This window comes from Seriola dumerili, unplaced genomic scaffold (assembly GCF_002260705.1).
Source record: "Seriola dumerili isolate Sdu_G_001 unplaced genomic scaffold, Sdu_1.0 BDQW01000068.1, whole genome shotgun sequence".
NCBI classification, from domain to species: domain Eukaryota; kingdom Metazoa; phylum Chordata; class Actinopteri; order Carangiformes; family Carangidae; genus Seriola; species Seriola dumerili.
In genome coordinates this window covers 8,716,802-8,743,114 of record NW_019174323.1, presented here as the reverse complement: position 1 = coordinate 8,743,114, position 26,313 = coordinate 8,716,802, and the positions used below count along the sequence as shown (strand labels likewise).

Below are 26,313 nucleotides of genomic sequence, written 5' to 3'. Positions count from 1 at the left end.
CAATGCTACACTTTTTTCTTCTGCATGCAAGAAGGCAGGGGGTATCTTTTTAGTTATTGTAAGCTAAAAATAGAAAAAAAAAAGTGATTTAAGGTTGGGACAAAGGTGTCTTTTAAGATATAGTGGCATACCACTATCTAGCAATTGGGGGGGTGGGGGTGTTTCATATTTTAAGATAAGGATTAGATTATATCAATAAACGATTCGGATGAGGCTTGATCGAGAATATAGACTAATTTACAAACTGCGCCAAAATTACTGATTCAAGGTTATTACTAAGGGATACTGTGCATTATTTAAAGCTGAAATTGCCAATGTTTTTTTTAATCTAATAAACTGTTACTATATTCATCTCTTGTGTAGCTTACCATGGACCAGTCATCATGTACTGCTATTGAGAAATGTTGATCAAGTTGTTGGGTCGCACATGTTCAGTTAACCATGCTAATGCTGTTTTCTCAGTACCTCAGTAAATAATATATTTGAGTTCATGTTCCATGGTCAATCTCTGATATTTGCAATGTAAGAAAATGATGTGAAGCTGTCATTTGCTGTCATTTAAATGGACTTAAAGTTATGGATTAAAGTGTAATACCTGCATCTTAAACATACAAATGTTTGATAAAATATGTACTCAGCTATTGTGCAAATTTAATAAGTTTAAATTTAATTTAAAAATATATATTTCCCTAAGAAATGTTGTCTCATGTTTGACTGAGCAGGAGAGCTCCAATGAGCTCTCTAGTCAGATCATTACTTCCAAGAGACTCATTATGTTGAGAGCCTTGTTGAAGCTAATAAATGACTAAAGGTCTAATTATTAGATTTTCTCATAATTTTATTAATGCTAGCTAACACTTTGTGAAGACCTAATTTAGGGACACATGCAGACTAGTTGGTGGACTCAACTGAATCATTATTCAGTCATAAAATTTGGCATCCATTTTTGGTGTAAGGTTCATTTAATTTTACACAAACACGTCACTCACTGCCATCTTTGTAGCGCCACTTAACTTAAGCTAATATTTGGACGTTTGCGACAACACCTGTCGATTCACTGGGAAACTGAGACTTGCCCACGCACACGCAGGGAAAACAGGCGCACACATACAAACACATACCGAAGTCTGTTGGTTCAGCTCTTCCATTGAGAGTCCGTATGCTAGCTGGCCATTGTGCACGTAAGGCCTTTTGTCTGTGCAGCCTGAAACTGGTGATTGCACCTTAGCTACCGCAGTTCAAGCGTAAACAGTGTTTTCATGCCCTACGATATACACTGTTGCCAGTGGACCCCTAAATCCCTGGAACAGCTGAGTCCTAGGGTGTCAAAGATAATGGCGATTTATTGCAGTGCGCGGCTTTCTCATTGCCCCTCCCGCCCCCCTTTCCAATCGTCCCTCCACCCCTCCTCCTCCCTCAAACAGATTAAAATTAAGCCGTAAACATGTGAGGATGGAATTAACACATTTAGCGAGTCTCCTCTTCCCACATCCCATTTTCGCTCCAGAGCGGCTGATCCCCGCTGCCGAACGTGGGTGCAATTTTAATGACTCGCAACGTTTTTGAAGTCCACATGAAAAAAGCGTCGCTCGCCGTTTGTGGCGGCGCTAGATATGGCTGGGCCATGGCCAGCCATGATTGGGGGGGACACGTGCCGCCGACTCGGACTCCAGGCTCTTCGATAGGATCGGTGTCATTTTCCTCTCCACGATAAGACGCCTTGCTGACAAGGTCCGATTAGGAGAGAAAAAATCATTATTGCTACGCCTTTCATCCACCGGGGGTTTACCGATAAACAGCTCACCCACGGCTAGATTTTCTGAGAGCAAGATGTTAGGCATTGAAGCATATATATTTAGGAAATATGGTTTCAGGCAAAATTTTGGGCGCGTTTTTAACAATTATTTTCGTTTTAAATAGCTATAGGAAAACATACTTTTCCTTTAAATCGTATATTTTTTTTTAAAAAAGTCCTCCTATCTCCTCAGCTGAAAACTCAAGCTGTGAAATATTTAAATCCTAGATCTCGGCTCCATTAATCAAACAATTATCAAATAACTTCATATTCTTTTTGAACACAATACAACATGCCGATTGTATCAGCCTACAAAAAAGTGATTTATTATGCTATACCTCAAGGAAATCCACTTTAGCAAACTGTCCTTTTAAAAAGAGGAATGAAAAAGAGATCCTTAAAATATTCAAACTACATTGTATAACAGAGAGAATAAACTACAGAAAAGAAGTGAGAAAAGATTCAGTCACATTTTAATAAGAAAAAGATTTACATTGCATATATACTGTATACATTTATATAAATTATTCATATAGTGACTGAAAAATCCTTCACAATCTTTAGTAACACCACGTATCAAACTGGTGTATTAACAAGTGAAACAAAAGATAAAACTAATAGTAAAGACTAATAATAAAATTGTTATATAATGTTAATGTTAAATAGTATGAGAATTAAGAAAATAGTTTAACATTACTTGTTGTTAAAATAAATGACTATATTTATTTCTATTTAGATGTTGGATGTTTTCAAAAAAAAGTCCATTCCAAAAAATAAATAATTTAAATTGAATTGAATATTTTAATTTGTGGAGATATTATGATTTATCAATATGATTATACAATTAAATATTACACTTCATATTTCTTTGGATTAACTGATAATTGTAAATAATAAAAACAGAAATAAAATAAGAAATAGAACCAATAATAGAGTCTGCTTTAAATATCACTTGGGCTTCATAAATGTAACTGATTATGTAATTTGTTAAGTGTTTGCGTATGGATTTGAGGAGCGAGCACCACTTTGGTGGCCCAGCACCAAAAGAATCATCGAGTCTGATCTTTAGAGGGAACAGGGAGAAATAAAGCGAGTGGGAGAGAAACAGAGAAAGAGACAAAGATGGAGGGGGAGAGATAGAGAGTCGGGACAAACGTGCGCTGTGTTACTGGGCCACTCCAGCGCCCATGGACTCTCAGCAAGACTCAAAGCCACGCTCAGCTTCAAAAGGGAGCCATGAAGATTTTTTTTATGTTTACAAAAACATATTTATTTATTTCTCGTCACTCTGTCATTTATCTATTTATTTCTTGCTGTCCCAGCACCCCTTGCTCTGCCACTGAAATCATGTTCGATGACGCCGGCGTGCTCGCCCTCCCCTCTTTTTCCCCCTCTCTTTTAATACCACTGCAGTTCAAAATCAAACTGCTCTAAAACAAACTGATGTACTCTTTAATATAGTCGTCACATCATCACAGGGTCCTCACGCGTCTGCCTTGGTGACAACTGCAGGGCTGCTTAGCTTAGCCCAGCGATGGCTGCCACTTTGTTGGTCGCTTCAATGATTTATCACAAAAAAGAGAGGGAGATTGTGAGAGTGGGAAGGGAGAGAAAAGGGGAGACACAGAAAGAAAAGTCCCCTGGATCATGATTGAGTCACTGGCACCTTTGATTGACAAGGTCTAATCAGCTTATCTCCATCCTAATAAAGTTGATAGCCTGCGGTGCTGCTCTCTACCTGGCATGGTGTGAACTTTGGGCTAGGCTGGGGCCCCTGGGGGCCGGGCCCCGACCCTCTCTGCTTATCTAAACGGGACTGAAATCAATCCCTAATGAGCTGTTTTCATTTTGCAGGATTGATTACAGGCCCCTAAACACCAAGAACACTTGCCTAAGAAGTGTTCTCAGCCTCTTGCTGGCCACCTTTAAAATGCAGAGTAGCAGTGCTTTTGTCTGTGTCTGTCTTTGTTTCAGCAGCTCATTTTGCTGCCATCGCTAAGTTATTTGTGTCAGCTGAACAAATATAAAGGGGGTGAGTTTTCAAAGTAAACTCCACATTTGCCAGTTAATTTACTGAGTCGTACAATTTGTAAATATTGCCACTGAGATGCATTTGTAGCAACTGGTGACTATCATGATTGTAAGAACTAAAAGCCTTTATATTTCATGTAAAAATTAATTCTAAAAAATAAATAAATAAAATAAAATTGTATTTAACCTGTATTAGTCATGTCTCTGCAAACAAACTGTAGTAGTTTCCAGCCCATCTATATCTTTAAGTTTACAATTACTATTAGTGTCCTAAAACAATTGCACATTTACAGTCGCATCAGCAAAAGGCTTCTATGTTGACACAACAAAGCAAATTTAATTTAAAGCAGCTCAGTAATCAGAGTTATGCCAATAAACAACAGTGAATTTTAATTACCATAACTAGAAAATTCAAGATGAGTTTGATGGAACAATTTTTAGCCATGTTTTGTATGAGCTGTCGATCAGTAAGACTCAACTCTCTGCCCTTCAATGAATAATAATCAAAAAGGTGGAATAGCTAATCATTGCAACTTAGATGTCTTATTTGACATGCTAGCTGTTTCTAAACAAGCAATCATAAATCATTCAAAATCTTTTCAACTGTGGAGGGAAGGACTAAAATCTGGCATGTCTTTGATTTAACATCAGTCAAGCCTCCACATTTGGGCATTTCAAATGCCCCTGACTCAAATGTCTTTAAATTGGCTAACTGCATGCCCTCCCTCTTTATTTAGGGCCCTCTTTAACTGGGCTAGCCCCCATGTCTGCTTGTTGCTATGCCTGGGCTTTTAAGTCAGTGCTCCTCACTAATGAAGTTCTATACTTTATTTATGAGACAAACAGAGGACCCTGGTTCTTGAGGGTGTGTGTGGTAAATAGCTCTGCATGTCCAAAGAGTCTCTTCTATATCCCTCTGAGGGCTCTCACTGCTTTTGGCAAGTCTTTGTTTTCACTAAATACACTGGAGACATTGAGAATGGTAGAAAAAAAATGCTAAAATCTGATAAAATGGTACTGTGTGAAGATTCATCTTTTCTTAGAACTAAGAGTCCTCTTTTTTCCCCTTAAATATGACCTAGAAGCATCCTGGTTTTTTTGTTCCTGGTCATTAAGAGATATATTGTCGACACTGAAGAGAAAAGGGGGCAAAGCTGAGTTTCTACGCCATTTCTTTGTTCAGTATCTATCGCTTTGAAATAAAATGTCTTTTAGTTCCACTTCCCCCACTGGTCAATTACAGTTCTTAAGTGCTACTGTGTCATTGTGGATAGAGAATGCAACTTTGAATTACTGCAAAATAATGATGCTAAACTGCTCTTGGTAAAAAGTGCAGCTTAGATGTCTGAGGAGACTTGAGGTTAGTGGCAAGAAAAGTATTAACAGTATGACTAGAGAGCGTATGATTGGAAAACACTTAACACTCTAATTATTCTTGTTTTACGACTATGGATGCCACACCTCTACGTTTGAAAACTCAAAGCTTATTCCTCAACAACTGCCAATGCCATTTTCATAACGTGCATGGATAAAGCATGGTGCACTTCTTTATTTCATTACGTTGTATTTGTTGGTGTGAAAGAGAAGGAACTACACTAAATGAAGCCTTTGTTGGACTATAAAAGTAAACAATTTAGTGTTTCCAAACAGACAAATCCCAGGCCTTGGAGTACTGTATCTCAATACTCTAAGAACTGTGGCAAGACTATGATCTAAAAAGTGGAGGATTTCATGAAGATGTCTGTGAAGTGCTGTGATGAGCCGTTGAGGAACTACAAGAGTAAATATATAGTTTGAGATGGGTGTACAACACTAAATTAAAGACCAAACTGAATTTGGGATCAGATGGCAAACACTGTCAAACCTTATAAACCCAGTGGATAAATATGGCTACCTAATGTTTGTGCCCAGTGCGTCTGTTGAATTTGAGAGCTTGGCATATATAGTAATTAGTCTGGTGGAAGAGTGCATATTCCCTGTGTAACTATGTTCTTTGTGCAGATGTATTCCCGCTTTGACCCAGAGACACTGCCATTTCAGGTTGTGCATCTGAGCGGAGGGTTGGTATCGACAGCAGAGTAAAGGAAGGGGTCATGGATTAAAGACGCAGGGGCGAAGCCTCCCCACCAAACCACAAACACACCCCACAGCTGGTGTGGACCAAGCCAAGTGTGTGGGACCAAGGCAGGATAAACGAGTATTGTTCTTAGCTCGCCGCACACACAGTGGATGAGACAGCCACCAGTGACACAGGGTCAAGGGGCATGTGGCCGACTATGGCGGGAGAAACGGCCGGGCCCAGGAGGTACTGAACACTTTTAAGCCGTGGCCCACTTCTTAAACACCAACCGAGCTGTGAGGCAAAACATCAAAACAAGCCTCTCTAGTGAAAGATACAACTGGGTAGAATTAACAATCTGTCGGCTGTCGCAGAATTTGACACAGTCGAAAAACCCGGATAACGGAAGGATCATCTGAGACATTTGAATCAACATTTTTAAGCAGAGAATGCAGATTGTATTTATGAATTTGTGAATGCAAGTTACAGAGAACATCAAAAGCTGGTGGTCTGCGTGCGAACCTTCCTTGACTTGAATTATTAAATCTGTCGATGTCGCACACGCCAGCCACCCCGCGATTATAGTGTAAATTGACAAACTTTTTCAAAACTACAACGGAAGCCACAGAAAGCTGGTTGATACTTCAAGAATGAGCTTTGATACATCTCTGAGGAATACACTGTGCCTCAATAATGTGGTGACTGTCAGGAAGGAAGACAGGAAGAAAAAAAAATATGCTAACTGGTTAAATCTATTTAAGATCCCAATGAGCTTTTTTCCTATTTTAAGATAAAAACCATCCTTGATAATGAGGAAAAAAAGGAGTTTGTGTGTTTTTTTGGATGGTTTATTTAGAAAGTGATATTATGTTTTTTTCTTCCTTCTGCACCCCTGAATTAAGAACTTCAGGAAGAACGCTGACGTTGTTTATTTTCATAGACCCCCTGTCTGTTTGTGTTTTTAAAAAAAAAAGAAAAAAAAAAACAAGAAAAAAAAAAAACATACCACCACCCACCCATAACACACACATACACAACACACACACACCGCCATAGCGATGCATGAATTTTCTTCGGGAGCAGAGCAAGGAGAAGCGGCGCCCGATCTGTCGCCTGTACACCTCTCTCTCTCTCTCTCTCTCTCTCTCCCTGGCTTGCCTTTGATGTGCTCCCGAAAATGTCATCAGGCGTCAAGGAAAGAGGTTTTTTTTTTTTCGAACCCCCCCCATCAACCCTCTACATCACCCCCCACCACCAAACAGACACAGACACACACACACACACACACCAAGACACACACAAACACACACACACACAAACACACAAACACACATATCCACCTACCTCACATATGAGCAAGACAATTTGCTGTCTCTCACTCATCCTCACCACTATCTTGAACCCCCACCCAACACCACCGCACTCCTTCCCAACCCAATCCAAAACAGAATACGTACCGGTTTCTACTGCTATCTGGTAGCCGGCCTCCAGTCTCCGTGATGACCTTTCCAGCTTCTCTGTGTTGTCCAACAGATGCGCTCTCTGCAACAAATGGAGAAAAAAAAAAAATAAAGCCAGAGAAACAAACACACAAAAAAAAAAATTGATTGAGAGGGCTGGGACCCATTTCAAAGAAACACATCAACACTGTCACCTAAACAGACAGACCACATCCACAGCGACAACATAATACCGCCAGGTTGGCAATAACCTTCATGGATGACAATGTGTTATATGCTGATGGAATATCAAGCATATGCATGTTGAGGCTGACAATGTAAGAGGTGCTGCTGCCTCATCTTGGACATGAAAACAAGAACTACTTTGAGGTTTGTTGCCTCCTTGTATTGTTTCACAGCACAGCCTTCTGCTGCACGCGAGGGAAAAGTTAAGGCGGGGAGGTGCAAATCAAGATAAAATTTTATTTAATTTGAAGCTTTCCCGTCAAAACAAAATCCTGTCGAGGTGATAGCTTCCAAATGGAGAAATTTAAGACAAAATCAACATTTAGTCCCTCAAATGTAGATAGTAAAGCAACAGATGAAGTGTAAGATTTCCTGAATAATAAATAATGAAGCCTTTTCGAACCCATCAATGTCATAAATGTTAATAAAATGAACATCGTTATAGTGTAATAATTATCCCACACAAAACCATTTGATTTCTTTTCTGCTTCCTGTTTCCTGACCACAACAGTTATTCATGATGTATGAGCTGCTGCATCCCCCCATGGCTTACTCACAGCTATCAACAATTGACAAGCCCATCCATTGAAAACATGGAGTTCAGAGAGCAAGGTGTTCAAGAAAAGATGTGTTGCATAAAATATTAAATAAGCAATTTGATCATTTTTTCAAAGTGGATGTTTGAGAGTATAAAGGTGTGAACTAGGGCTCTAATATCATGTGTACACATATCAATTGATAGCAGTTCCTCAGAAACCAAGAGAACCAGAGGTTTTGGTTCCTGCTCTATAGCTAAACAATTCATGTCTGACGAGCAAGGCAAGAAAAGATCTGATCTGTTGACTGATGGCCTTGAGTTCCATCTTGGGGGTCTCAAACATAGACATCTTCCATTATGGTTTCATTTCATTGTGTTCACATATCCAATTACTGCACTACATTACGGACACATACATGTATTATCTGTGGCAAAGAGCAGAGGTGAATGATTTTATATGTTATTAGCTTTTTAAACACTTTGAATCAGTCAGTTCAGTTCTCTCATACCCAAACAAAAATGAATAAAGAGGAACCAATGCTACATGAACACAAAAGCTTAAACTGACACCAATATATGTGGATCTATGGCTGACATTTTGTATTCTCGGTGGAATATGTACTGTTACCTGCACAAGGAGTCTTCAGGAATGAGTGGGATTTTACTGAATTTTGTACACATGTTGTGAGTGATTAGTTGAGGTTACCTGACAATGTCTTGAATGTTTTCCTGTTTGGTTTAAATATAATTCTTTCCACTGTCACCATCGGGGGATCCTGAGTTTCATTTCAACTAACAGCTACAGTTAGTCAATTTGTCACTGAGTACTGGCAACTGTTTTACTGAGGAAACCAGCTGGGAATACCTAGTTTAATTTTTTCAACATTATATTTTTTATGACATTGTACAAAAGAGGCTCACTAACTATAACTGATCTCACTTGCTTCGGTTGAGGTTGCATTAAACTGCATGAAAATGCCAATTGTCTAATTTTTCCCCCACAGTTTTCCCAATGAGGTTGTTATGTTTTGGACATTCATGTCAGATTTTCTTCAAAAGGATGGCACAGGTGCCCATGAACTGTAACTGGTGACTGTTGTGGTGACACTCAAATGTCTGAATTAAGTTTAATTCTGTTATTCTGATTTTGTTTGATTTTAACACTACTCCCAAGATCTAATAAACTAAAGGCTCTTATTAAAAGATTCCGGTGTACTGTATAACAAGTGAGTTAATCATTGAAGGATCTCTTTGATCATTATTTGTTTCAAGTAATGCCTGGATATTAAACTTTATATTAAAGTTCCTTTATTTTATGCACATATTTTATCTAATCATCATGGATGCTTCAAACAGATTTTAAATATTGATTCAACTATTACATTGGTCTGTTTTATAAGACAGCGCCGCTGTGTAATCTCAGTAATGTGTATTGTTAATCTATGTTGGTTGAGTGCAAGGCTTCAGCCACCTATCTAACATATAAACATAGATTCAAACAACATGTACAGCCCCATATTATCCACTGTAGTGACACACTTTTAGTGCAAGTCCAGACTAGGACCCAGCTTTCATTAAATCCATACAGCCTTCAGAGTAGAGGATCATAAACATCATAAACTTGGAAGACTTAAATGTTTACTCGAATGTTGTTGGTTTTGATGGCCTTTCTAATATGCTATGTTAAGAAACCGATCAGATGTAACACATTTGACACTCAAAAACAACCCGATGAATGGCAACCGCCTCTCTGACAAGGGTTTATGCCCATCACATGAGCGAAGGGGACAGGGGGAGAAGTGAAATCTCTAGTTTTGGTTGGGCTGTCAAAACATGTACCAGCTAATCACTCAGAGGAAATGAAAAATGTGGAGGAAAAAAAAAATAAGTCAATGACATGCTTTTCAAAGTTTGACAATAAGAGGGATGGGAAAAGAGCAGGGAGGAGAAAACTCCCTCTGAACTCCTTCCTTTCCCTCGCTTCCTTTTTCTTCACGCCGCTGACAGATGTCATTTAAAATTGCAGAGATACTTTTTAATAGTTAAAGGGAGGGCAGGGGGAGGATGGAGGGATAGGAGAACGGGTGGGTGGATGGGTGGATGGGTGGTAAAACGGGCTAGGAGGAAAGCGACGAGGAGATGGTGAGTGGGATAGGATGCAAGGTGTGGCATGTTTTTGGTGTAGGGTGTGGTAGAGGGTTTCAGGGAGGGGTTACATGGGTGTGGAAGTGGAGATGGTGGCAGTGTGCACGTAGGAGAAAATGGATACCAAGCTTGGTCTATAATGAGCCCCTATGGATCAGCTGAGATGGAGGGGACGTATTGACATGCAATGCTTAAGCTAATACACCTAGACCATGGCTGCAGTGCCTGTGTGTGCCTGGGAGCATGAGGCAGCCAGGGATACTGACAGAGTAGCACACTCCCCGGGTTCTTCAAAGAGCTCAAGTGATTAGTATGTTATCATTACCATTCGAAACGTGATTTTCCTATTCCCTCTCGGCAAAGGTGACACGTCTCGGGGAGACGGCCGGCAGACTCACTGCGATGGAAAGCCACTTCAAAGCTTTCTCCTCCTGAATTTCTCTCTCTCTCCCTCTCTTCTCTCCCTCGTTCTGTCTTCTTTTAGGGCCGGGGGGAGGGGAGGGTGAGTGTGGGTGGGTGGGTGTGTGAAGGTGGGAGGGGGGGTTGCTGGGGGGGTGGGGGGGTGGCACTGGTGGTGTATATGTGTGTGTGATCATTAGAATAATGCGCCCCGAGTTTGACGGTGACAGAACCTGAAGGAAAGGGTGAGAGTTCAGCCACTAAGAATCCAGTAATGGCACACTGTGATGGCCCTAATAATGAAACAATCCAGCCATGAACACAGGATGATACCGAGGAAAATAATGAAAAGGAACATGTACAATTAAAACTAAACATCCTACACTACATAGTCACAGTCAAGGCAGATATAGAGATTACGTCTACAAACTTAATCTAAAGTGAGGTGACTCTTACTCTCCAGGAAAGCAATTTTGCTCCAATATACAAATGTCACACAACAGCTAAGATATGATAAGCAAGTAAGATATCGTTGTCAGCATTTTTGTCAGGGGAAAAGAAAAGTGGCTGCCAGCCCCTACTGTGCTACAACGTCCAATATCAAGGCTTGACCCCTGTGGTTCTGATATAACCATTGGGAACCATTCAGAATAAGGCAAAGACACACATACACGAACACCTATTCAAGCTCAAATACTGGCTTGCAATTCAGCTCTGCCATTAACTGACTAAAGAGAAACTAAGGATCCCGTCAAAATCATATCTGATCGTCTCATGGAGCCTTCTAGCCAAGGATTTAAATACAATATATGATAAATATTGTGCATCTGTGAGTGCACTGGTGCACCCCCCCATCACCACCACCATTTCTGCCTATGCATGTATGCCTTTTCATCTGACACCTACATTTTGAACAAAGATCTTCTTAGGAACCACGAAAATGGTGTTTTTTTGTTGTGCTTTTTTGCGTCAAGAAACACTCTTCAGTTGTAAGTTATTAACAGGGAGCCCCAGAACAATGCAGCTGTAGCTCAAAAGAAATCTCTCCCCTCTTCTTTCGCTCTCCTGCCTTTTTTCAATATCAAACACAGGCGGTTACTATCACCATTTTCCAAAGTTCAGATGATTTCCTTATTATTTCAATAAGGGTGGGGGAGAGTCAAAGTGAATAATGATGACAGCTGTGATTCAGACTGACTGTGTGATCTTCTGTGCCGTTTGTTTGGGACTTGTAAGACGAGGAATTACAAGTGTCAAACAGCTGTGAATATGGGTGCTAAATATTTAAACATGTTTTTCAGTGGAAGAAAAAAAGTATAGTTTTTTAAAAGCAAGGCTTAAGTGTGTATAAGCTGTGCCAGCCTTTGATTCAAATGGAAGGAAGAGTAGAAGGGTAAAAGACTGCAATGGAGACGTGCAGTGGCGAAGAGGGCGCCGAATCAAACCCGATTACACAGATCGGGCCATTCCAAAAAGGGTAGACAGGTGAGGTAACTCAAGATGTCTTCTGACCCTCAGGCTAGGAGGAAATGCACAAAAAAGGTGGGAAGAAAAAGGGGAAACAAAAGTACAGCTAAATAAAAGAAAACAGTGCGATAACATGGCATCTGGGCCAGGTTGGCGTTCTAAATTATGGAAAGGTGTGAATGGTGAGGCTTTGATAGGAATTGAATTACTCAGCTTCTGCAGAAGCCCCCTTGAACATAGTCTCACTGAAAGGCACATTTAACAACATACTGTAAGTGCAGCTGCAAATACAAGTTCAGCCATGCTTCAAAGGACAAGAATATAATGTAACCTGCAGAAACTGACAAAATCTGCCTCAATAGAGGGAAAAACTTTCTCCAAAATATGATCAGCGTGAGTATTAATTAAAATATGACATATATAATGTAATGCTACAACTACTGAGTCCTCAACATTGTAATGGTAAAATGCACGGTTGCTATGTAAGTAGCAAATCGGCTTTATCAGAAATTCTTGCATTTGAGCAAATGTTAATAATATTGCTGAATAGTAAGAAGAACATAAGAACAAATGTTCAAGTTTAAAACCTATACAATATTTACATGCTTTTTATATAACACTTTAAATACCACTACTTGACCTAATAATTTACCCATTTTTAGTGTTGATCAAGCTTTTCACATGGCTTATCTAAGGAGTAGAAGGTACTTGTATAGGACAGTCTTATGGGAGACAATAATGGGCAGGTTGTCAAGGCAGCCCAATAATATATTTGCTACAACTGATTTTTTTAACTGAAAGATGAATTCAATTTGCAAAGTCAGTTTGCATTTAATTATGAGCGGAGCAGGTCAATTCCAAGAAACCACGATTTCACTCTAGCATCAGTGCTTCTTGTTTACCGCCTCAAAGTGAAGAAAACAATATCAACTGTTGCTAATGAAGCTAGACGCAGGACACTTGAAAAGTTATATGAATAATAAAATAATCATTATTGCCAATTAGCTTGGGGTTTTACACAGTCATTCTTAACCAAGCCTTATGACAGTATTTCTAGATTGGTTAGCTGACCAGCTAAGCAGCAAGCTAACTACGACTCTTTTGTCTTCTGCCTGTGTATTGTCGCTAACGTTATCTGCCAAATTACAATAATATTAAGTATTGCTTGTTCATAAATTAACGTGATCTAGAAACTCCCAGCTTCAAGCATGTCATTCAGTCATCACCAACACCAACACTTGAGTTGACCAAGGACTGAGGACGTTTCATTATACTGCATATTGTGTATGGTAGATTACACTGCATGTCATGGAGTGTGGACAGTAAAGTACAATAAAATGTCATGAATTGAGTAGAATAACTGTGGTGATGTTAACGCAATGGTACATGAGAATACAACAGCTACTATTCCACATTCTTATGTTACATATAGCGAAAAACATATACCATTTCACTAATGATAACCTTAATCCAATTCATTACAAAAGGCAGAAAGCAACCCATTTGGCCCCATTCAAGAAAATTAAGGGACAGTAAATCTTACAAGCAGCCATTCCCTCTTGAAACTAAGAAGTTGATCAAGTTCTAAACTGTGTTGTGCTACTCTAAGCCTTGCTTCATTCCTCAATATTCATCTTCAAAAAGGCATATCAGAAATAATATCTTATCTTTACTTTCTGATATTTAAGGTAAGGGAAACTGGAGAAACTGGCCTTCAGTGAATTCATTATCTTTGGCTTGGCCTTTAAGCTGTTCAATCAGACATGTAAAAAAAAAAAAAAAAGTGTCCAAATGAGCAGATTTTAATTTTCTCCAGGAGAGAGGAGGGCAAATGGAAATTTCAGTAGGAAAGCATAATTTAAATTGTTAGAGCAGAGAAGCACTTACCTCTTCACGTAACTTTATCAACTGCATCATGAGAGCAAAAGGGAGAAGAGAGAAAGATGGAGAGAGTGAAGAAGAGATATAAAAAATAAAAAAAAACAGAAACATGGCAGGAAGAAGATCAGTTATATGGCTGGGTACAGAATTAACCTTGACGATTTATCTGTTTGCATGTTTAGCATTTGGAAATCACAAGACAAACACATTAAACGAAGCTAAACACGCCGCTCGGGCTGACTTTTTTGAACAAACAAAGATCAAGTCCTGGCGCTGTCACATTAAACAAGGAGAGGGAATGGATCGCTCAACTTGCAGTATCAACTAACATTATCAAGGAAGTCACATCACAGAAGTTGATATAGCAAGAGAAAAAAAAATGAGTAAAATATAGTCTGCAGTATGTTTAAAATATTTTGTATCTGTCATTTTGCTGAATTCTCTGGAAAAGGATGAAAAGAAATATGTGCCCACTGGAACTGAGTTGGAGAAATGCTGAGCCACTCCATTTGTACCGCTGTTTATCAGTGCTGATATGTTGTCAATATTTCATGTAGCTTATGCTTCTCAGTAAAGGTGCATGCTGTTTAGATTCTGCATGGAGAGTCATGTGAGGTTACCATTGTATATACATACAGTGAGGCTTATTATTGGGACAGCCACAGATCATGAAAAATGAATCTTAGCATAGCTATACATTTTTGATGAAAGAGAATAGTAAAGTGAAGTAAATAAGAAATGCTATTCTTATTCCCTGTCCTGGAAAGTCTTGCATCTCTGATAATGAATCACACATTTGAGGGAGGGCAATAATTTGATTTGCTATTAATTATGCCTCATCACAATTAAAAAGGTTGCTTCCCAGGCTTGTTCTTAAGTGGGGGCTGTAGAGGAGGAAAGGAAAGGCTGGGGCTTATCGTGGGAATGCAACATGTTTGGCTGAAAAAGGGGAAGGACAAATTTCCTCATATGCAAGCCTTTTAAAAGGTGATTTTTTTTTTTTTTTTTTTTTTTTTTTTTTTTTATCCACACTTCTTGGCCAGCATTAAAGGTTAGCAGATCTAAAGGGAGACTTAGGACCACTATTACTTTTGTTGTTTATTTTGAATTTTGTGAGTCTGGAATAATTTTGTATCATATAAAAAGAGTGTTTTTATATCTTGAATTACAAACTTGATTTCCAACTTTAAGGTAAAAAAAAAAAAAGAAAGCTGGGAGAGTCCAAAAATGGTATCTTCATATCAAAATAATTCACTGCTTCAGCTCCTTCTACCAGCACTTATGACCAGAATAAATCAAGAATTAAAATTTAACATTTGAACTTTTTCTGAAATCCTAAACAACAAAATAAAAAACAACAACAGTGTACTGCATGTATTTGTGTCCTCTATTTATATTATACCTCTAATAAACAAACTCAAAGAAATTTGTCATATAATAACGAACCCTGGATGAATACACACTATATAAAAATACACACAAAAATATCAAGTATTTCACATATTACAATCCTGCATTTGTCACAGCATTTCTCATTGTAATTTTAGAAGCACCTCAAAAATAGTTCTTGCATCATTTTTGTTCCCCCCCCCCAAATATAAAATGATTCAGTGCAGTATTGCAAATAAAAAATTATTGTCAATATCTGTAATGTGGGAGGTAAACAAGTATAACTGCATGTTTTTCTAAAGAGCTCTTACCCTTGAAAATGTCGGCAGTAACAAGACGCACTTTAGAGTGGAAACTGTCTTTTCTAACTTAAGTAGCAACTCCCCACTAGAATGCATTATTGAACAGGCCAAAGTTTAAAACTACACTGTGGATGTGGTTATTTAGGGCTTGAACAAACCCAGCAGATCCTGCGATCCCTCACCCCAGCTCTGCCATCAGTCAATGGGTACCAAACAAAACTTGTTCTAGCTCATTTGTGCTGCCTGACTGATTGCAAGTCCTCGTAGAGGATTTGTTAAAACTATACGAGGGGCATGTTGAGCTGTGTTTCTTGTTTCTTCCTGTTTAGCTTTATTTTTCTTTGGCATCCATTCTTTAGTACAGCCAACGATGCTCGCGTTGTTCAAGAGATACAGAGCAGTAAATACAGAATATTGTAAATGTTATAATTACTCCTGCATGAGCGCCTTTCCTTGTGTTTTTGTGATGCCAGCCAGTATTCAAAATTGCACTGCTGCAATTTTTCTGTTATGATAATCAGCAATTTTTTTTTTTTTTTTTTTTTCAAACAAAAGATTTTTCTTATCCAATACGGAATTCGATACAAGTGGTAATCTGCTTCCTTTGTAGCCTGTAAAATCTGGTCCATGCCGGCTCAAACCAGCACAATCTCTTGTGGCCAAGCCTTCTGCTGTGACTGAAATCGAAACTATTCCGTATAGTGTTCGTGTGTGAAAAATGTGTGTGCAGTTGCTGCTTTGTGTGTGGCGTCTGTGTGTGTGTGTGCGTGTGGCATCGAAGTGTGTGTGCGCACCAACATTTGTGCGTGTGTTGCATGCAGAGGAAACAGAAAGAAAAAATGTGCAATGGTAGCCTACCACATTATTAAAAAAACGAGTGATAGTGCCAATTCAGTCTCTGTCCGCATACAGATAACGAATAAATGCCGAACTCTATTAAATCGTCCTTTAGCCATTATCGCAGGGCCAACACGCCATTTTCAGAACTTATGACGGTTCCCTATTTACTTAGCTATAAATCCTTGCCATGTAACCAACAGATTTGTGACTGGTAATGATCTGCTCAGCCAGGGCTATATGAAATGATCCTGACCTCTTTCAGATCGTCAGGAATTAAATTGACCGACTTGCCCCGGCCCCCACCATCTTTTCCCCTCTCCTATCACCGCCGTCTCGTTAGATAAAAAACCCTGAAGTTCCGAGTACTCCACTCACAGCAAGACCAAAACAAGTATTATCTCCAAGTTTTAAAATGAAAATGAGGTAAATACGGCACCTGGGAGAAAAAGGGAAAATGTATATCATCTATTTACTTTGCTTTTGACCCCAGCGTGAACCCTTTCTGTCCTTTTCTGTGTGTGTTTAAGATATATAATTGTAATTTTTATATGTTTCATATCAGACATTATTATTGCTAATTATTACTGAGCTTTTCACATTTAAATAATTTATAGTTAATGTGTTACACATAATAAGGAATTGAGTGCTGGTAATCTTAAAACAAAACAAACACAGGGAAAAATAAAATAAGATGAAAACTGTTATAGAAAAAGTAATATGTCACTTAGTACAGCTTAGATTTTTTTAAGTGCATCATGACCTTAATTCACAGAGAGAAATATGTTTTAATGTAAATATATCTACCTATATATCTATATACCTCTTATGGCGTACAATAAAATTAGGAAAATGCATAACTTGAAATTTTATTAATATTAATTTATTTTTCATAATTTACATTATTATGTTGCTATGAACTGAGAATTTAGAATAAAGCTGCGGACATAGTGGTCTGAGATTTAAATGCCAAATCCAACTATCACTATTTTTCCTGATGTGTACATGCATGGATTATAAAGCAGCACAACATTTTATTGTTTTCCATTTAGCAACACAGTTGTATGATATAAAACTATATCAAATAAATTTGATAATTATTGTCAAATTAATTTTTTTAATATTAATTACAACAATATAACATCAATTTCAAACATCTATCATATAATCTCTTTCCATAATATTAAATCCATTAATACATTTTTATTATTTCCACAATTTTCTTTGGAGGTGTGTAAATCCTAAATTTATAAATATTGCTTTTAAATATTTTTTGATCAATTTTTAATGAAAGGGAAATAAGATTTGAAATGAAATGTGATACATTTTTTCAGATTTTCCTTTGACAAGATTTTGATAGGACCCATCAGCGTCTCAAACGTGACATTTCTGACAGCAAATCTCCTTCCAACTTCTGCATAAAATGTCAGAGTCACTTTTGTGTCTTGCTAATTTGCCAGGAATATGCATATCAGTTACACATCTTGGCTCATGATACATATGTTTCTAAGATGTGCAGTTCATGGGTCATCATTGAAATGGTAATAGGGAAAAAAACAGACAACTTTATTTAGCTATGCTTAGCTGTGAATCATCTAAATATACTACCATAAAGCACTGTGGGACTAAATGTGCAAATATGCATTTGAGTATTCATCTTTGTCTTTTTTCTTTTCAGAGTGTGCACGTTTGCAAATGCAAAGTGTTTATTTGCATGTGTGAGTGTGTGATTGTGTGTGCCTTGAGACACAGTAACCCCTCCAAGATGACAGCTGAAAGGCAATATATAATTAGTCAAAAGACGTTTGGTCATAGTTGAGAGTGGCTGCATGAGTGGCAGCTGTGCAGGTGAGCAATAGGTAAGTGCATCTTAAATGTTAAAACGCTGTTTGCTGAATCTGTTGATGTGCCACTGTTTTGATGCAGCTCTGCATTTATTCAAATCAACTTAAGTTTAAAGGAACATGTGGCATATTTTGGGCAATTAAGATCACAATTTCAGATAATTGTTTTCTTCTTTTTTGCCACTTTCATAAATCATGTGAATGAATCCTTTGTAGACATTGCTGACATTGAATGGAAATTGGTAATGTGGTCTTTATTTGTGTTTATATTGCTTAAATTCAACAGGCTGAACTGATATTCGAACAGAATGTCAATCATCATCTTTTAATAAACCTTGAATCAATTGTGAATATGTTTATAGAAAATAGATCTAAATGCTTAAGTTGTCAAATAGAATTTGGGATTTTTGATCAAAGGATAATATGCAATAATAAATAATATTTAGAGGGTAAAAATATTTCAGTGTTTTATAATATCAGTTTTGAAAAGTATGAGAATCTGCGTCCTTGTTCATTTTGAGTATGTGCATTGTGCGGGTTCACCACCCTTGCAGTTTAAATAAAGACGACAGAACAAGATTTACACTCTGCCTCTGTGTGACTGTGTGACTGTGTGTGTGTGTGTGTGTGTGTGTGTGTGTGTACTCTGATGGAGGATCTATTGTAGGCCTAAGTCCACACCCGGCTTGAGAACAGCTGTGGGATGGTTGGAGTGGAGAGGCCAGGGTTTTTGGATTGAAATTTGTGCTCGATTGTGTGTTTGTGTTTAGGTGTGCATGTGTGTGTGTGTCAGTCACAATCTGGCTTTGGCCAGACACTGGTGCCATTCCCTGAGCCCACTCACTGACAGCCCAGCTTTGCATTAAACAGTGTTCCTTCCGCCTGACTTGGTGTCAATACTGTGGTTTCAGCTCTCGATGGCCCCTATGAGGGGCCCACCTCCTCACCCTGGGGGCCAGTCAGCCACCCACACTGGGGTCGGTTGGGCCCCTGATTAGCACCTCACCTGGTTCTCAGAGGAGCTGGCATCATCCCCCAGGAGCTCGTTGCGCACCTCATCACTGTAGGCAATACGTGACCTTTTCTGCAGAGGCATGAGGATGAGGAAGAAGGACAAAAAGAAGAAGAAGAGAAGGGAGAAACAGAGGAGAGTGAAAAGAGAAAACAAGAGGGGAAATATGGCTTAGTACTGTTGTTGATACAAAAACACAACAGACATTCCTTAAGCACGAGAGCCCCCTAATGGAACTCGGTGACAAACTGAGTCATACACATGCAGGTTGTGTGTATGCGTGCGAGTGTGTCTCTGTGTGCGTGTGTGTGTACCTCTACAACACATGTACTGACAACAAGCACGTCTGGGTTTGTGCCCATGCCTCCTTCCAAGGTGATCTACTGTACCTACTGCACTTGTGCCACAGAAGTGGTGGCAAAGAGCCCCCCACCCTGCCCACTTAAACAAATACAAGTTGAGGGATAAAAAACCTCATCTCGTGCGCATGGAGAGGCTGTGGAACAGGGGGATAGGGGAGAGGGCCAGGGAGATGTATTATGAGGAAGTATCACTTGTCAGCGCTAAATCTTTTCTGGGGGCTGTCACTGCTGTCATCCCAGTGCAGTGGCAGGCTCTGTGATAACACCAATGCTGAGACTCAGACAGGGAATAATTCATCACCCATTGGCGGCCCATCGGATTTGGGGTTGCCTCTCTCTCTCTTTTTCACACACACACACACACACACACACACACACACACACACACACACACACACACACACACACACACACACACACACACTTTCTCTCTCTTTCTCTGTCTCCAGATAGGCTAGAATAAGAGGGAATGCCATGTCCAAAAAAAAAAAAAAAAAACACACCCAAAAAGACAAACACTCAGACACACACATTTCATACACACTTCAGAGTGTGCCACCTCCGATTGTGGAAGAGTGGGCTGCCATTGTACCGCTTGTTTACAGACGCCCGACCCATGGAAAAACAGCCTCTTGGCATGCCCTCTAAACTAAATACACACCAGCAGCAGACACAGAAAGTGTTTACTAAGCCTCCTTCGCTTTCTCTCCCTGCCTTGACAGGGTTTCTAGGTGGGCTGCAGGAGGTGGGCAAAATCAAAGACAAACACCAGCATAGGAATGAAAATATCACTTTTTCTCAACACGAATTCTTTCTATTTTTCTATATTTACTTAGTCCTCCACTCTAAATAAATAAAACAAAGACATGGAATCAGTGAAGGAACACCAATTACCTGGTGGGGACATTTTTTTCCTCAAATACAGTATCCTTTCCCACTATCTTTCTATTATCAGTAAAAGTTTGAAGAAGCTATTGCATGAAGTACTTTGATGCTACCTTCCATGAGAAAAGCACAAACCAAACTTGAAAACGCCAATTCTAACCTCAAGACTGATGATATCAAGTTCCTTGATTGAAATAACTTTGGAACCAATCACGATCGAGCCAGTTGATTTTTTTTTTTTTTTTTTTTTTTTTTTTTTTTTTTTTTTATTTGTCTCTCCTCATAATCTGGAGCACTGAGTGGAAAGTCATGGCTGATGTGATTTGGCTGTTATTATCGTGATGGTGAGGGCCACAGTTCTCTGGAGTAATTACTGACTAGACGGAGGGCCTGATTGACCCAGACCACAAAACCCATTAGATAAAGAGTGCACCCAAACAATACTCAACCACGGGGACCTAAGCTAACCACAGAACGCCTACTGTGTGTAAAAGAGAATATCGGCAGCACAGAGCCAAATAAAACACAAACCCCCCACACACGCACGCACACACACACACACACACACACACACACACACACACACACATTACACAGGAGCACAATGTCAAAATGTGCTGTTCAAGATGTTTTTACAATTGTTTTGTATTTCTGTCATTCAACACTTGCTCAATTTTTGACTTTTAAGTGTGTGATAATTGTTACAACTCTGAATTATATGACAGCAAATTCCAAAACATCCAGAAAAAACAATGTAAACTGATTTAATTTTTTAAATCTCACAAGTCAATTAGCTTCCTCAACACTTAATGACGAAAATAAATGCCACAGATATGGTGCTCAGTGGCAAATATATGTGACATAAATATACAAAATATAATAATTTTTGCTTTGTTTCTTTACTCTGAATCCTTAAAGCCTTTGCTGAAATGTCAAAGGAAAATGCATATGTATATTAAAAATTGTCAGTGATCACATTTGGTTGTTCAAACTAACTCTTTTTAAAGTTGACTTTAACTTCAGTTGTAATGTCAACAATGTTTTTAATGCAATATCTTCTGCGTATGTGTAAATAAGTGGTCACTGTGCTACTGTCAGGACAAACAAAGCAATTTCAGATTTGAGTAAAACCAGAAAGACAATAAGCATCAATCTGAAGACAGCATGTACATTTGTACACGAGGCACGCACACGCACACACACACATTTTTTGCCAGGAAAACACCCACATATTTCATTTAAGTCGAGTTACATCTTAAAGAGCTGCAGTGCAACTTAGGGGGAAAGACGACTTCACCAGTAATTGAGACGAGGAAGCCTGGGAGAAGCACTGATTTGAATGTTAAGGCTTACGTCGCCTTCAAACCATATGCAGGGTTTTTTGGTATTTCTAAATAGCTGTTTGTTACAGATGAATGTATGAAGCATATCTGCAATGAGAACAGAGTAGATAACAAAGAAAGTATAAAGAATGGAGAATGTCATTGAAATGAAAGTGTTGCCGCTTCTTCCCCTGTACAGTATACACTCCAGTTTTTGGATTCCCCCTCTGGAAAACAACTGATTCCTGAATGATTACTGCCATCCCATTTGATGTAAAACATAAACAGCTGTGCAATATTACCTGCTTTATACAGTAACAGATTTTTATTATAAGTTAGGATGTTAAGCAAAAAATTGTTAAGTGCCAACAGGATCACTCTTGAGGTCAGGAAAGCAGATATCAGGTATCTGTTCTATATTAACATCTTGTATTTTATAAAGAAAATTCACTGAAACTGCCTCATTCTAGTTACAGCATGTGGAGACTAAGCTCTGCATCTTAAGACGAAACCAACTAATCAGACTTTGTAACACAAAAAAGAATGAGAGCTTTCAGAAGATACCTTATTGCTCAGAAAAGAAAAAAAGAGCTTTTTTTAATCCTTTTGAAAGGTCTGTCTTTTGTCACTTTTTTAATCTTGGGTGAGAATTTGCTTCTATTCCCGGAAGCACACATGAAAAGTACAAAGGTACATCTTAACTTTATGCAAAGTGGCCTGCCTTTAAAACTCTACGCATCCCGTCAAATGCGGCGATGGAGGTGCTGGTGTCCTGTCAAAAACACACGTTTTACCTCTGTTGACATGGATAGCAGACAAAAAAAAAAAAAAACGATTCTTCTTTACCCATCAAAATGTAATTACATATGCATGCATAACAATTCATATCAGATATGTTAATCAGTTTGGCATAATCCTCTGAACAGTAAATTATATTTATTTAATTATAACGGATATATGGATCTTTCCTTTGTGTGCAATTTCTTTCTAGTGTATGGGCATGAATACAAGAGTATATACTGTCTAAATAAATATGATGATTTCTAGGTCCTCCACAGTCCAGAAAGAAGAGTAAATCTAAAAAATATCCGTTTACAGAAAATGTATGAATAACTGTAAAACAATGACCTTTCCTCAATTCAAGCCGTTGACAATCGCCGTCTTTGTAATGTAAAGAAAAAGTTCCCTATTTACAAAAAAAAAAAAATCATAATAATTAAAATCAAATAAAGTGAGATTCATATACACATTCCAATGCCCTCCAACTCTCCTCCTTGCTTTTGCCCAGTGCAACGAGTGACACAAGGACAAGCGCAAATAATTGTGGCGCCTGGAAAGCTGAAAAATGTAAACAGTTCATTAGACGGGAAATAAAAGGTGTAAAAACACCCAGGGGCAGAGTGTAATGAGGGGCCCTGAAGTTCCTCTGCAGACGCTTTTTCCCTCCACTTTCCCAAGCTTTTCCTTTCCACCCTGCACACACGGCTGGTGGCATAGCATGGAGAGTAATTAACCATATTCAATTTACAATTCTATGTTCCATTACAGACATTTTCACCAGTAGGAGAGCGGCTGGGCACTTCCAAATTTAGACTTAATAACTCTTATGTCCAGCTCCATGTGCTTGCCTGAAACTGGCATCCAACCTTTTATTTTCCGAACTGTCATAGTCTCTCTATGAAGGTGGAAACATATCAGAACCACAATTTTAAAAGTAACTTTCAGATTGGCATAAACTTAAATATCTTATAAAATCTGAAAAATACAAAAGTCTCAAGTCACCATTGAAATGACAATAAAGTGGGGTAATAAAATGTCTCTGTGTTCACAAGAATGTGTGCTAAAATCAAAGGTTATCTATATCACTTCCTTTCCTCCCCCTGCTGTGATATTTTCCCAGGTGATGTGTGGACCAGTGCCAGCAGGTCCCGCTCTGCTTCCCCAAGTGGGGGCAGAGGTGGACTGATGCAGCATGGCGTTAAAAGGAAGCTGAGACCTTTAAGCAGGCACAAGTATCACAACAGCATCTTAAATAATGTATCTGTGCTTGGCAGGGGCTTAACACACACACACACACACACACACACATACACACACACACACACACACACACACACATACACACACACGCATGCAGCCAGCACAAATGAAAACACACACACACACACACACAAATTGTTGTCTAGCGTCTTCTACTCTTTAACACAAACAAATTGGGAGAGGTTGTTCAATTAAGTAAGCGCTCTTTTTTAATGCATTTGATATATTATCAGACAAAGACAAGCGGCTACAATTGGGATTTTCACAGGAGGGTGTCATTTGTGCCTTTTGTTTTACTTTGGTCTTTGGTGCAATCGAATCCTCCACTTCTGTCTGTTGTGTGTGTGTTTGTGTGAGTGCACACGTGTACACAAGGGCTACTGTATGTAAGACGGAGGCTTCTACGAGCCTTTGCATCCTGGGGAAGCCTCCTTTAGAGAACGTACGCATGCAACATATGTGAACGGCAGCACAGTGTGTGTTCTTTCCCCTAATAAAAGTGCAGCAGTGGCAGAGAAGCTGGAGCCTTAGATAACAGCATGGGGCCTCTCATTAGCTCACAGGTTGGTGCTTTGGTGGCTTCTACGCACATGGCATTGTGTTCCACTTCCATGAAAAACCTGAAGGAGTCTCATGGAAGCAGTTGTCGAAAACACAAATAAAGGTGAATGATCAACCACGGCAAGGTAATAAATAAGCCTGCGACATATTTAAACAGGTACGAGGTGAAGAGACTTTTTTTAGGGTGGCAGAGAGCAGCTGCTTCAAAAACATCTTATGTCACTACAAAAAAAGAAGACATGGTCAGAAACAACTGTGAAAAATCTCATCTTTATTAGGTTCATTCAAAAGAAAAAAAAAAATGCTAATTCCTATTTTAACACTTTATCACTGAATCTATCATTTTTTTTTTTAAATATTAGACCACAAATAAACAAGATTTTATCTCTGGGGGAAATACCTTGCTGTTTGCCGGTGGAAGAGAGTACACTATTCTGATAGGGGCTTTTCATGGTTGTACCTCTGTGATAACAGTGGTGTATTTCCCTGTCAAAGTCATTTCTATTGCTAAGTACAGCGAAGATCAGTCAATAAGCCTAACGACTGTACCCACATAGCGAGAGGTCGAGAGACGGCAAGAGAAGAGAGGGGGGGGGGGGTTGCAAGTGAACTCCAAACAAAAGAGCAAATTCAAGGAGGGCTTTGATTGAAGAAGCACTATATACTTTTTGAAGGCCAAGGGATCATCTCTCAATGGTTATTTCTTTAAGGCATGAGAGCCCGATTAAACCCAATATTAAAATATGGAGGCGCTTCTAATGAAAAATCAAAGGCCCTGTATCCCCTACCACACCCCCATCCTTCTCTCATGTTCTGTCAGGTTTCTCCCCTAGCCCATGGTTGTGTAGGAGGGGACAGAAAGAGAGAAAGACAGAAAGAAAGTATGAAAAGAAAGAAGGAAGAGAGCAAGAGAGAGAAAGAGAGAAAATGGGGAAAGAGGGAGGGTTATAGAGATGAGGGACCTAGGTGCTGGTGGTGCAAAACAGAGACAGACAGCATTGGTTGGAGGAGTAAATCAATAGAGCAGAGCCGTCGGGGAGGCGGGCAGCCAGGGCAAGGAGAGAGTAGAGGAGAGGGGGAACCAGCACAGGGGCCCGGGCTCCGATCACAACGCTGGCTTCTGGCGTGCAGTGGGGAATAAAGTGGGCCTCCCTGGGTCAGCACCAGAGAAAAAGGTGAGATTAGAGGAAAGTGGAGGAGGGATTTTCACAGAGTGAAGGTGGGAGGGGTGAGTGTTGGAGGATGACGAGGAGAGAGAGTGTGTGGAGGGGGGGTGCATTGCAGGATACCTGGCAAGCCAGGGACCAACCGGCCCATTAGCCTGTGGCTACCTACATATGGTTCACTGAACCCTCTGCTGAGAAGAGCTCCTCTCCTATCAGTCTTCCTATCCTTTTTTAAAGAAAGAAATACCTTCACTTTTAACCCTTTCTCAGCTTTGGAAAGAGGCTCACTCCTGACCTCGATTTATGATTCATTTTTGTTTGATGTCTATTCTTGGAGTGTTATCTAAAATTGAAAAATGTAATAAAAAAAAAAAAAAACCTAGACACAAAGGGAGAGGAGTCGGGCCTGCTGAGCATGTGCGTGTACGCGTCCGTCAGTGGACATGCACACAGAAGACTATCTTCTTCAGTGCTTTGCCTTTTCTTGTAATGTGACCATTGTTGGTGCTGAATAGCTAGCTCATTAGCATAAGAATACAGCAGCACACACAGGGACTTAGCCAGATCATTATCTCTATATATTTATGTATACT

General features: G+C 39.2%; 1 protein-coding gene across 4 annotated transcripts in view; it reads right to left on the bottom strand.

Annotated features, from left to right (window-relative positions):
• vti1a (vesicle transport through interaction with t-SNAREs 1A) overlaps nucleotides 1–26,313 on the bottom strand; it is a 111,311-nt gene that overhangs the window by 69,456 nt on the left and 15,542 nt on the right. For 2 of the 4 annotated variants that reach the window (XM_022742902.1, XM_022742904.1), the window contains exons 4-6: nucleotides 19,379–19,456; nucleotides 14,007–14,027; nucleotides 7,343–7,427 (exon numbers count right to left, since the gene is read on the bottom strand). In XM_022742902.1, the coding sequence (XP_022598623.1) occupies nucleotides 7,343–7,427; nucleotides 14,007–14,027; nucleotides 19,379–19,456 (184 nt within the window). The remainder of the gene's footprint in view (nucleotides 1–7,342; nucleotides 7,428–14,006; nucleotides 14,028–19,378; nucleotides 19,457–26,313) is intronic. The other 2 variants (XM_022742903.1, XM_022742905.1) reach the window with 1 other exon arrangement.